Genomic DNA, 13,193 nt, shown 5'->3' with positions numbered 1-13,193 from the left:
GCAGCCCCTTTTCTCAGAGCATCACAATCTACTGCAGTGAACCACAGCCTACACAGTTCCTGAATGAATGCAGGAGGTTCAATTAGATCGTCTTCATCACGCTTTGTGAATGATGGAGAGCTTCACGTGTTTTTCTTTCACAGCAGAGCGTGTTATAAGTGAAAATCCTCATACAAAATTATTTTCGAGGGATTATTTGTTTTCGGTCAATTTCAACACGCTGAACAGGAGCATGTCACGACTGCAGTGGTGATGATGATGTCATATATGGAAATGTAGATGCTGAAGTCACTCTGAGGACATGAGAGAATCATTGCTAACATTACGGTTTCTTTATAAAAGAAGCATTAAAGTTAGGACTGATGTACCTTGAAAAGAAGCTGTTTTGAGAAACAAAGAGTATTTGTCCATTGGTATCAATACATCAACAGTGTTTTTTTTGTTTCATTTTTTCCCCTGTTTGAAATACCTAAGCAGCTGTATAATATTACAGTCACACAAGGAAAAACAGTGGTTAGTGGTTGGAGAGCTAAGTTATTGCAATCATGTGTAATAAACGTGCAGTCTCCTTGCCTTTTGAAATTGTTGCTTTGAAGACAGGGACCAGGTCTGCGATCAGTAACGGTCAGTTGTTGTCTTCAAAGTGACTTTGGTGCATCAATACTGCGATAAACTGGCACTAACACTGACTCAATCTGCTCTTAATTTGCAGTTGAATGTGTTGAAATTGGGAAATTACATGCAATCTGTTTGTGATTAACTATGATAAATTGCAAATTTGTTGTTGTCTGCATGCAGAGAAATCCACATTAACTCCTTACATTCAACCAGAACCTCACAGATTTAAGACAAATTCAAAAATTCTGCAAAATGACATTGCATGGCAAGGCATGGTTGCCCTTGTTTTTATGTAATAACTGGTTGCCACCTGGTTTTATTGAGTCGAGTCCCCTGTTGTAAAGAGACACAATGCAGACGAGTTTGATTCACTGGGACATAATGACTCAGATTGCAACTTCTTGCGGCCCTCAAGTACTTCTTTAAAATTTTCCAATCCTCCAATTTTGAATCCTGATAACTTTTTTCCCTTGTTGCCTCCAGCAGGTTGAAATTTTAATGTCCAGTGAAATGTCAAAACAGTTAGGCGACGTTAATGGCTACATATAATTTAATGTCACGTGGAAAGAACCATTTAAAAAAAAAAACTGCTTAAAAACCCACCTTATTTTAATATAAGGAAGTACAAATATAGTTTTTGAACTAAACACCTCTGTTTTGCTTCTTAGGTCAGTCCTGTCTGCTTTAGCTGTAGTCTGTTTTTTAACTCAGATTAGCAAATGTAGCATGCCAATGCAACAGTCAGCATTGCTAGCACCAACATATTTGACTTGTAGCTGTGAACATGTTAGCTTACCAGTGTTTGTATTTTGCTCAGAAGACTATTGTGCCCAAACTACTGGCTGTACACTCTTAGGCTTAGACTTTAATACTAAAAAGAACCTACTAAGAGGGCTAGAATAAATGCTGAATCACAAGCATGAAAAGACACGACTGGACCTTCAGAGAAAGACGGTGACTGTGCAAATGAGGAGAGGTAATCTGAGGATACCTCCAAACCTTCCTTTTAGCTTAGTTGGTCCACTCAGCACCACCTTTCCAGTCCTGTTTTAAATAGCAACATCTAACTATCAGACGTAAAATATTCCTATCCTAATTTCTGAAGTAAAAATGGTCGTCTAAGAAAAAGTAACAAGTGCGGGGAACTATGAGATACTGTGACCTGATGTCACCGAGCTGTTATGTCAGGGCGGCGAAGTGACAGCGGGACAAGCTGGAGAACCACGAGCTCAGACACTTGTATGACAGAAGACATTTCTAACAGTCTGTCTCAAAGCCAGTAGCAAACGCTGTCATGTTCACTTCTCATCCACCCTTTCTGTTCCTCTGCATCTGTGTCCCTACAGTGACTGTTACATAATTGGGCTCCCCTAGATATAAATTCACATTAAAGTATTGAGCACAATCAGCTCTTTCTGCCTCAGCTGTAGCTTAGAGAAGACATTGGTGCAACCAGCATGCTTAGTATCCCAGCCTGCTTCTCGAGAGCTGTTTAATCCATAAAGTCATTTAGCCCTGAAGTAGGGATCCCCATCTTTAACATTCCTAATGTCCTAATATTGTCACGTTCGCTGCCTTCCTTCCCTCTGGTACTCAGCATTTACCCACTCCCTGTCACTACAACATCTTTTGGCTGTGTGGTGTTTTCAGTGAAGCACTCTCACTGAAAGTGGCCTCTACACTCAAGTATTCATCAGCATTTGAACCAAAAATCTAAAGCGTGGCCTACAAACTCTTGGCTCCCTTATGCATGCTTTCTTGGGTAAAACTGTGCACCGAGCTTGTAGCTGCAGGAGAAAAGGCCTGAAGCCAAACTGCCTTCTCTAGTTCCTTGAGTAGTTTTTGATAAACTGGAACCTCTGGACAAATCGGAAAATCTAAAGGTGTAAACGTGCTTCAGCACTCGTCTTGTCTGACTATCTTTCATCAAGAATCATAAGAATCTGTGCAAACACCACATTTCTCTCTGCAGCATTTTCCCCTCCACATATTTGGTATTTGGCTTGTTCTTTTACAGTCTTTCTGGATTGAATTATATTCCTAATTAAGTGGTGAAGAGAGCCTTTGTTTCTTGGAAGCTGTGTCATTCTCATCTCAAACACTGTGCTCTGAAGCCTATTCTATTTTTACATTCATTCAGATGCATTTTAGTTTGCAGGCTGGATCCTACAGCATTCGATTTCCAGGCTTTTTACTGCACTGCCTCCATCTGGTAGCAACATAAACTGCTCCGTGACTCAGATTCTGTCTCCTTTGAATCGTTTGTCTGCTTGCCGATGCAATTTAAAGTGCAGTCTTGGGGTGATTTCTGGAAAGCAAATCTTTCGGGTGTAGTAATCTGTACTTGGCATTCTGTGAGCTTTTAGTGTTACAGTGTTAAAATGTACATTGATTTCCTGAGAGGCTGGACAGCACAGAGCACTAGCTGTGGTCCTCAGTGACACTGCTGCTATCCTTTATTTATTTTTATTTATTTTTTTTATATCCTCGCCTTTCGCTTGACCCTTCGTCATTATCTCTGTTGCTATGACAACTCTGTGTCTGGCTGGTGAGGTGGCAGTATTCGTTCTGTGTGGCAGACAGGCAGTCAGGCAGCCGTCCCTGCTGAATCCTCTTATCGCCACCAGGGGAGGCTGAGCAGGGATGAACAAATTAACCACAGACTGTGTCTGTAATGAAGTCTCTCAACAAAAGAAATGGTGCTAAAATTATAAGAGCTAGTTGCTTGATGATGCCTCCTACAAATTGTAAGTGCTTTTGAACTGAAAGAATTCCTCAATACTCAAATTATTCAGACTTTAAATGTCTTTGCATTTTTGATGTGACAGCTGTGTGAGAAATGTTCGTTTCATATACAAATTCTTGTCTTGTCTTCGCAGAGATCTTAAGGCTGGAAACATTCTCCTCGGGGATGATGGTTCAGTGCAGATTGCAGGTATTTACCCAGAAGGCAACAGCGCCTTTCCTCTGCTGTCATTAGTGATTGGAGTTAATGTGCCGCAGCCTCATTTATTGCTCCCCCGTTCGACATCTGAATGTTTCTCGGTGTATTTATGCACATGAGCTGCAGTCTGTGGAGGGAAACGCGCTCTCTCGACAATAACATTATTGACTCGCTGCTTTGGGCTATTTGTCTGTTTGTCTCACTTTCTTTTCATTCAGACTTTGGCGTCAGTGCCTTTCTAGCCACGGGAGGTGACATCACTCGAAATAAAGTGCGCAAGACTTTCGTGGGAACGCCATGCTGGATGGCCCCAGAGGTCATGGAGCAGGTCAGTCCTCGTCTAGGAAGGAAGTAGCTGAGTTTCTTGGAGGCACAAACGGCCAATTGCAAAGCAGATATTTTTGTTTTGACCTAATTTTAGACCGTTTTAGAAATCTGCCATTCTGCTGCACCATCACCAGTAAGGCAGGAGGAATTAAACTAGCAGATTATTATTATTATTATTATTATTATTATTATTATTATTAAACAGTCTTATCTTGCATTTTATTTTATTTTTTTTATTTTTTTTTTTTTTTTCTACTGCAGTGCAGAACTAGCTGGAGCTAGTGAGGAGTCTGATGTATCTTTTGACTTGAATGAGGTGATGCGGTACAAAGTTGTAAATCACTGTGTCTTTCTTGAACAGGTGAGGGGTTATGATTTCAAAGCAGATATTTGGAGTTTTGGGATCACGGCCATTGAGCTCGCTTCAGGAGCTGCGCCTTATCACAAATACCCACCGATGAAGGTACAGTTTAATATGCCTAACAAGCTAGATTATTACTATTTTACCGTAACGATGAATAGACGTGAGTCAAAGTCTTTCTCGTGTCTTTTAGGTCTTAATGCTGACACTGCAGAATGACCCTCCAAGTCTGGAGACCGGCATCACAGATAAGGAGATGGTAAAGAAATACGGCAAATCCTTCAGGAAGATGATCTCACTGTGTCTACAGAAAGACCCTGAGAAAAGGTGCTTTTATTATAATTTACTTGTATACATTTCTTTTTTAATCAAATGCAATTTTTGCTCATCTGCGGTAATTACAAAATTGATTTACAGTCTGTCAGTTTACACTGAGTAGAGCGGATTTACATGTGAAACAAAGCAACCTGTTACTGGAGTCATACTGAGCAGACTTGTTGTTCCAGCGACATTGTTTCACTAGATAAAAAACCTAGTTGTACAACATTTACAAATTTATTATTGGCAGCCGCAAAGCCGAATCAGTCAGGTTAACAGAACTAATTCAGTGTCGCTGTTCTTTTTCAGGCCAACATCATCAGAGTTGTTGAAGCATAAATTCTTTCAGAAGGCAAAGGTAGGTGTTTGAGCTGCCTCCACAACTTAGACCGAATCTTTTGCACAGTGAGTCAGCAGCATCTCTGCTTCAGGCAGCTCTCGAGGCGGTTGACGAGTAAAGGTCTGTGTCCGCTCTAGTGTTTGTGTGTGAATGGCCTCAGCTCAGACTGTGCTGTTCATGACTGGATGGATTGTTTGTTGCTCGCAAAGTTTTCAGTTGATAGAAGCAGGGGGTGTAATTGATGAGTCACAAGATGAAAATAAACCAATAACAGTTTGTGCACTTTGTGTACTTTTTCAACTTGTCAGTGTGTCTGACCCAAGCTGAGATCATTGCAGCCTTACTCTTATTATTGTTATGTTTCTAACAAAGGCAGGGATAAGCGGTCTAACGCCAGTGTATGGCTGCTCAGTACCCAAGCAGCTGGAACAACCAGAATGCTGGCTCAGCAAGTCACACAGCCCAAATACAACCTGGTTGGTTTTCTAGCTGTGATCCCTGTTCGCTGTAATTACTACAGTACCGTGAGTGGACAGAAGAGGGCAGACTTTGTCAGTCTTTTATAGCTGGTGTGCTGTTGAGCATGCAGGAACTACTTTTAAACAGCCATTTATGAATTTCTTTTCTGTTCATCTTGTTAAATGTTATTTGTTGTTATCTTGCAAACAAGGATACTTAACAAACGTGCTGTAACTTCAGTCATCAGTAAGGCATCTTATTGATTGAGGCTTAGTATGAGATTTAAAAAGACTGACTTGACTCTCAGAGTGAGACTTTGATAACTTGGCAGCAAAACGTTGCCCAGTAGAAGTCTTGAACTCATCAATGTAAAATTAGAGGCCCTTATTTTGATGACCTCAGTGGACTCGTGTGCCATGTTACACCGCACTAGTAGGCGGTTGAATCTCCTTTTGCCACCAAAACTTACTCAGTTCTTTGCAGCGTAGATTCAATAAGACAAGAAGCAGTTTAAGAGGTGTACTTAATAAAGTGTGCATATATGATTCAAATCTAGGTCAAGCTGTCATGTTTAAAGTAAAGTAACTGCCCTTTCATGTGCAGTCTGTAACCATGTCAGAAAGACGGTGGATACTTCCCAGCTTTGAATGCACAGTTGTCTTAGTGATACTTCTGGAGTACCTAATGAATTGACCAGTGAGTGTATACAAGGTCATTGGATCCAAGTGTTGCATGTTTTTAAGACGGGTGTGAAAGATTTTGAATTCAGTCCTAAATTTGACCAGAAGTCAGACCGACCAATGATAAGCTTCCGTTTGTCCTCGTCAAACATGTTTGAATAAATACAAATGTTGATGATGGTTTCTTTCTCTCCTGGCAGACACACGAGTATTTACACGAGAAGTTGCTTCAGAGGGCGCCGACAATAACGGAGAGGTCAAAAAGGGTAAGGCAGCAAAGCTTTAAACCCGCTTCTCTACTGCTATGAAGATCAGCTCAGATGTGTTACATGTGAATGCATCAGGTACGTCGAGTGCCAGGCTCCAGCGGTCGGCTGCATAAAACAGAGGACGGCGAATGGGAATGGAGCGATGACGAGCTCGATGAAGAGAGCGAAGAAGGCAAAGCAGCTGCTGCAGCCATACGGGTAAATGGAACTTCCTCCTTTTTTTTCCCCTCACATGCACATATTAACACTTTAGCTGTAGTCCACGTGTTGTGTTGTGTCCTTTGATCACTGTGCTCTGTTTAAATTGTCATTCTGTGCAGTAGTATGTTTGTCCATGTGTCTCACCTATATGTGTGTGTGTGTGTGTGTTCTGTCTGATGGCCAAGGAGCAGCAGGTGAAGCCTGTTAGTGCCCCCAGGCGACAAGTGCGCTTCTCCTACCCTCTCGAGCTGCCTGCACCCAGGGTTGTTCACTTGCCACCCTAATACAGATGGCATTCCCCTAACAAGGAAGGACTCTCACATGTTAGCTGGGTTAAGCCTGATGAGGGGAAAAAAAGCTGGATTATAAAGTTTATCTTTAGAGCTGTGATGAAACCGATTAGCAGGTCTCGTTTGAATAGAAAAACAAATCTGCACATAAATAAGCTGTTATCCTTGAGATAATGCTTGGTTTGTTTTTAGCTTTCTGTAACTTTACACCAGTAATTAGCAGACTGCAGGAAAACTTTACTGCTTTGTTTCTGAGCTGAAATCTGGACGTGCTGTAGATCATATGTTTGTAGAATTTGACCCACAAGTCATTCTCATCAGAATCTATTAGTCAGGATTGCAGGTCTGTCTTTAAACAGGGAAAAAAGATATATATTTCACAGGGGAGGAAACCAACTGTAGCTCTCACAGAAGTGTTAGATTTTAATTGGATTCAGAATATCAGTAGCGCTTTGCTTTTGGAGAGCATTATTTAAATCAAAGGCGTGAGAGTTACTGTTCCTGGAAGCCATCTGTATTTTTAATCTGTCTTTTTAAAGTAACTTTCTTTTGTAATTTCTACTGACCAAATCACATTTAATTAAAACAAGGCAGGTAACTTATTAGCCGTGAAAACGATCATTAAGTGCACTAATAACCATCAAGGGAATAAAACAGTGTCTACTCCTTTCTCGCTGCTTTGTAATTGGCTGCTTGATGGCAAACTGAACTTTCACTGGCTCTAAAGCTCTAAAGCTCGTTATATCTACAGACTCCATGAATTGGGGGTCAGTTATTTAAACTCTGCATATTTTTAATACCAACCTGAAAAACTCCTCTCCACAGCGATGTAATTAAAGATTGTTTGTGCTGTGCAGAGTGGCTTTGTGTGAGTCCGAACACAGAGCAAATGTGATTTCTGGCATCAGTCCAGTCCTTATCATGTCCTCCCAGTGAAGTCTGTTTGTCTTCATTTGGTCTGCAAGGCTTTTGTTTATCGCCACATATTTTTTGGAGTTGGATTAAATATGAGGTTTTCCCCTTTATTATTCACAGGTATGCAGTTTGACTTTTAAAAACGTTTTTTTTAATTAACTTATTCCGCTTCTCTGCTTTGCAAACACTAAAAAATATAACTGTGAAATATGTTACCACTCGTTTATACCTCAGTCATGTTTCAGTTTAATTTCATGAGGTTTATAGTGATGATGTAATCTTTCTGGGAAATTAAGCTGAGAGGATTTCTGTGGATAACACAGGTACAAATTAATTTATTGCTGGGTGTAGCTGTAATACAAACCGAGATAGCAAAGTGTGGACAAACTTGCCCGAATCCAGACTTTAAATCACTCTGCTCCACTGAGTGGACTGAAAGTTTTTTGTTTGTCTGGTTCAGGCAAAACGGCAGTTTCTAGGTTTAATAAGGAGTGACGGGGAAAATCAAATCCACTCTTCAGTGTCAGACTTGAGGAGTCAATAGAAGTGAGACAGAATACGTGTGTGAATGAGAAGGAGTCAGTGAAGCTGCAAGGAACAGAGAGAGAATACCTGGGATCAACAAGAGACGAGTGTCACGGGTGATTTGTGACAGACAGACAGACAGCAAGAGTGAAAGGGAAGGTTTACAAGATGGTAGTGAGACCTGCTATGATATGTGATTTGGAGGCAGTAGCACTGACAAAAAGACAGGGGGCAGAGCTGGGAGCAACCGGGATGGGCAGAATTAGAAATTAGTACATCAGAGGGATGGCTCAGGTTGAGATGAGAAGTTGAGAAGTTGGAGAGGCAAGGCTGAGATGGTTTGATGTGTGCAGAGGAGGGATAGTGGATATGCTGGACATTGCATTGGTTTTCGAAAAGAGGAAGACGACATAAGATTACAGGATGTAGTGAAAGAGGACATGCAGAAGCTTGGTGTGACGGAGGAAGATGCTAGGGATAGGGTGAGATGGAGGCAGATGTGGCAACCCCTAATGGAAGTAGACGAAAGACGACAAGCGTCAAACTGAGGAAGGATACTGAGTGCAAGGAGTTAAAAATTCTGTGCGATAGGAGGGAGGTTGATGGGTTTCTGTCAGCTTACCTAGAAAACAGAAAAGGCTGTTTTCAGTATGTCTGAGATGGGATTAAAAGTCCTACAACTCCCAAAACCTTGCCTGACTAAAATTTGAACCCACCCTCTCCTTCAGTGTAGTCACTGTTGCTGTTAGAAGTTCTGCTTACTGAAACCAGATAAATCAGCCCTTTTAGCATCAGCCACAATTAGCAAGTATTGTTAGCACTGGTTATTGCTTTTCCCAGTCTAATGATATCTTAAGAAAGTTATAATTAACTGTGCGGACACAAAGGAGGAAAGTAAACGAGTGAGCCTTTTTAATGAGTTTACTTCTTTTGCTTCCAGTGTGATTATTTGCATCCATGTGTGCTTTTATTCTTTTTAATTAATTTAACTCCATCTTGATGAAGTTGTCATCCTGACTGTTGCTTTCTTTTGTCTATTTTTAACAGTCACCAAGAGTGAAGGAGGGATCACAGAATTCGGAGGTGAGTTTAACCATTTTACAGACTCTTTAAATGACCGTAACTCTGTTACCATTTGTGCCAGAGACACAATTCTAACGGTTTCAGAAAGAAGAGAAAGACAAGCTTTTTAAGGATATTCACTGTATCATGTTAGCTGTTACGTTCCCCTGAGGGGTCTAGGCAGGGAGGGGGAAGTAACAAAAGTGACCGGGTCAGAAAAAGGAGTCAAGGAGGCAAAAGGGTTAAATTAAAGAGTTTTGTTAAAATAGCTCAACTAAAAGAGACTGACAAGCCGCTATCACCATTTAAGAAAACAAACGAAACTCAAATGTTCGTCAATAAAGCACAAAGAAAGTCAAAAAGAGTGCAGCTCACAAGCTGCAAACACAGACACGCAGCTCACTAGCTGAAAACCACAAAAAACACAGCTCACTAGCTGTAACCACACTAATGGCACTCTGGCCCAGAGCTCACCTTTCCCTGGGCTTAAATCTCCTTAATTACTGACGTGAGTCAGCTGTGTAAAAGGGAAAGGTGGCACCTCAGGCAGAAGAGGTAGTGTGACACGCCCACACAGGCACCTTCAGGAGGAGAGAGGCCCTGCTAGGGCCGTAACACCCCCTCCCATAAATACAAACCCATGGTTTGTCAAATTACGATAACCAAAACAACTAATCAAGTCCGTAACCGTCGCATCAACAAATTGCAGGCTTTCCACCTACCAAACCCCATAGCAACGGTTAGGCATTTCCTGCGGCAGCTGCCAATCCCATCTCAGTGGGTTCACAACATTGCTAGAGAGTGGCCCCAGACCCTCAAAACAGTGTCCCATGTGATAGCCAGGGCTTCAAACCATCACATGTGGAGAACCCAGCAGGCAGCTAGCAGGCTTTACTGAAACACAGACATGATTGTTAGCAAGGGGTGCAGGTCTGAGTGGTGGTTTTAAACATGAACTTTCTCCCCGCAAATCATTTTGAGGACCGGAGAAATGGTCAACCAGCGGCAGCTCAGGGTTAATTGACCCCTTACACTGACCACAGGAGCCCCTTACACAACTATGCCCCAAGTGTGGTCCTTTGCTGGGCCTGACAACCTTGTTAGTTTGAGAACCATGAGTGACTGTTTTCAAATCAGGCCTTCTTCCCTTTCGATACGCTTTCCGCTTAAGTTTCACACAACCAGCAACCACATGGCCAGGCTTGTGGCAGAAGAAACACAGTTTTGCTTTGGAACTTGAAACCACCACTTTTTCAGCCTCGTTAGCTGGCTCCCTCCTAGCTCTCCAAGATGTATTGTAGTGAGAAGGGATGTCACATTCTACAGCATTTGTTTTATGAGTTGGGGTAAACTCATCGGCCAGTATGGCAGCCTGCTGTAAAGTGGAAACCCTCTGTTCACTTAAATAAAGAGCAATACACTCAGGAACAGAGTTTTTAAAATCCTCCACAAGCATGAGCTCACGTAACGACCCCAAACTGTTAACCTGGCTTGCAGAGCACCACCTACCAAAAAGCTTTGCCTTCTCCCGAGCAAAGTCAAGGTAGGACTGACCCTGTGCCAACTCCAAACCTCGAAAGTTCTGCCTATAGGCCTCAGGCACAAGTTCATAGGCTTGGAGGAAGGCACTTTTGATCTTTTCATAAACTAGGCTGTCCAGCCTAGACAGACCAGAGCAAGCTTCCTGAGCCTTACCTGTGAATTTACACAGCAACATCAACCCCCACACGTCTTCAGGCCACTGTAATGCAGTTGCTATGCTTTCAAACACACTGAAGAAGCTCTCAACACTGGATTCACAGAAAACGGGAACCAGGTGGATGTTATTGCTTACAAACGAGCTTCTAGACACCTGTGCACTGATGGCTTCATCAGCCATTTTGGGGGCCGGAGAAGGCTTAGCAAACACACCCTAATTAAGACACTACGACACCCGTCTGCCAACTCACTCAGCGACTACTGAACAATTAACAGAAAACTACACAACTTACTTTAACTGACCAACTTACCTCTTGCCACACACACATATTAACAAATACAACTTACCCAGTTCCTAAGCACAACAACCTTTACCTACCTATCTTCTGGAGCGTGCTGGGCTCGAGGCAACTTTAAAGGCAGAACTTCAGCGACCGGAGCCCTGAATTGCCTACCCCCAACAGGGAACTAATCCCCGCCCAGGATTACTCCGAAAATAAAAAAGGCAAAATAACAAAAGAGTGCCCGAAAGAAGAACTTAAAACGAAGCTCAGCTGGACACTCACCTAACTAAACTGGAAAGTTGAATCTCTAAAGGTGAAAAAAAAACCCCAGATAATCAAAAACCAATTCCAACTCAAAACTCCCTTTTCAACAATCCCGGACGAGCCCCCACTTATGTTACGACCCGGCTCAAAAGCCGCAACATAAAAAAGGAGACGAATACCAGCGTGTAGGTGAAAAGAGGCTTTATCTTAAAATGGACTATCAGGTTGTCTAAAATGGCTGGTGCCACCAAGGCAAAGACTAGTGAGCTCCCTGGGAAGCTTGCCTCAGGTATGCTTTTATCCACACCTGATTAGGTGTGGCCAATTAGCACCAGCTGAACACACTGAGCAGATTAGAGGCTGCAGAGGGACGTAACATTAGCACAAAGCATTCACAAGGTATTTGACAGATTACAACAGACGAGGTGAAGAAAATGAGTTTTCTGGGTATGTGTGAGGTGGGTTGCAAAGACTTCAATTTGGAAACCATTGCCTTCACTGTAGTCATCTTGGGAGTCCTGCTTTATTTGGATTGCTTGCAGAGTCCTGTTCAGTTGCACAGACCACAAGCTTCAACATCCAGCACATTAATCTGACTCAGTTTCCCGTCAAAGCTTATCCCTGGAGGTGAGAGTTGGGCTTTCACCTACAAATCAGATCAACCAGCAGTTTTCGGTGGGATACTCTGCAGATTCCAAGCTCAAGGGCGTTATCACACTAGGTCATACTGTCAGTGGATTTTTCTCATTATCTTCTGAGGCGTCTGAGGGACGAACATTTTGCACAAGTGATTTAAACTTTGCCCTAAGACAGCTGGGATAGGTCCCGTGATCCTGAATATGGATAAGTGGAAGGAAATGGATGGCTGGTTTTGGCCACATCAGGACAACCATTACTCACTACACTATAGACTCGCCAGATTTGGCTTCATGTAAGTTTTCTTGAAAATGAAATTCATAGGGTCGCCGTCGTGACACAGTGGATGTGGGTATGTGTAGCTGGTTAATAAGGGGCTTCCAGAGAGTGATCCAGGGGTGCACGAGAGGGCCGCCTAAAAGCGGGGTAGTGGCCGAATTTTAATCGGATAAGTTTCAAATTCCAGTATTGACCTGTATATGACACAAAGGTTTGAGATCATCAAAAGTTTTGGCATGAAATCATCCTGAGAGTGACAAATCTTTGTAGCCAGTTTGAGTATGTCTAGTGGGTGTTAACATTTTGACTTTAAACTAAAAATAAAACCTCATAATCTTCTTTTAATAATAGTCAAACATCACCAAAGTCAGCGACTATCTTAATATACAGACCAAAAAAGTCAATCAACCAATTTTCCCTTTAGGTTTTCCAGACTCCTGAGCCTTTAAGTAGTCATCTCCAGCCTATGGCCGCAGGTCTGGCTGAACTACCTCAGGCTGCAGGTCAAGTTCCGCTGCAGCCCACACCAGCCACCGCTCAATCTACTGCCCAGGCTGCATCTCCCCCACCAGGAGTACCTGCTGCTGCTGTTCCCCCTCAGGCTAGTCTCCCTAACTAATACTTCCCATCATAAGCTTTTATTTAAATGCTACATGTTTACCTATCATTTTTTTTGTAAAGAGGTAGTTTGCTCATCTTTCTTGAAGGTATCAAAATATAGTG

At 42.3% G+C, this 13,193-nt stretch overlaps 1 protein-coding gene across 2 annotated transcripts in view; it reads left to right on the top strand.

Annotated features, from left to right (window-relative positions):
- The window catches only part of oxsr1b (oxidative stress responsive kinase 1b), a 43,881-nt gene that overhangs the window by 25,699 nt on the left and 4,989 nt on the right, over positions 1–13,193 (top strand). Inside the window, exons 5-14 of one of the 2 annotated variants that reach the window (XM_085287080.1) lie at positions 3,498–3,553; positions 3,781–3,890; positions 4,251–4,352; positions 4,444–4,577; positions 4,878–4,926; positions 6,248–6,313; positions 6,392–6,514; positions 6,703–6,780; positions 9,295–9,330; positions 12,895–13,071. In XM_085287080.1, coding sequence (XP_085143206.1) covers positions 3,498–3,553; positions 3,781–3,890; positions 4,251–4,352; positions 4,444–4,577; positions 4,878–4,926; positions 6,248–6,313; positions 6,392–6,514; positions 6,703–6,780; positions 9,295–9,330; positions 12,895–13,071 — 931 coding nt within the window. The remainder of the gene's footprint in view (positions 1–3,497; positions 3,554–3,780; positions 3,891–4,250; positions 4,353–4,443; positions 4,578–4,877; positions 4,927–6,247; positions 6,314–6,391; positions 6,515–6,702; positions 6,781–9,294; positions 9,331–12,894; positions 13,072–13,193) is intronic. The other variant, XM_085287079.1, reaches the window with a different exon arrangement.

Source organism: Mchenga conophoros, linkage group LG9, assembly GCF_057382185.1.
Source record: "Mchenga conophoros isolate Kocher_MC1m ecotype Shallow Benthic linkage group LG9, M_conophoros_male_GT1.1, whole genome shotgun sequence".
Taxonomy (NCBI): domain Eukaryota; kingdom Metazoa; phylum Chordata; class Actinopteri; order Cichliformes; family Cichlidae; genus Mchenga; species Mchenga conophoros.
This window is presented reverse-complemented; position numbering and strand designations above follow the sequence as displayed.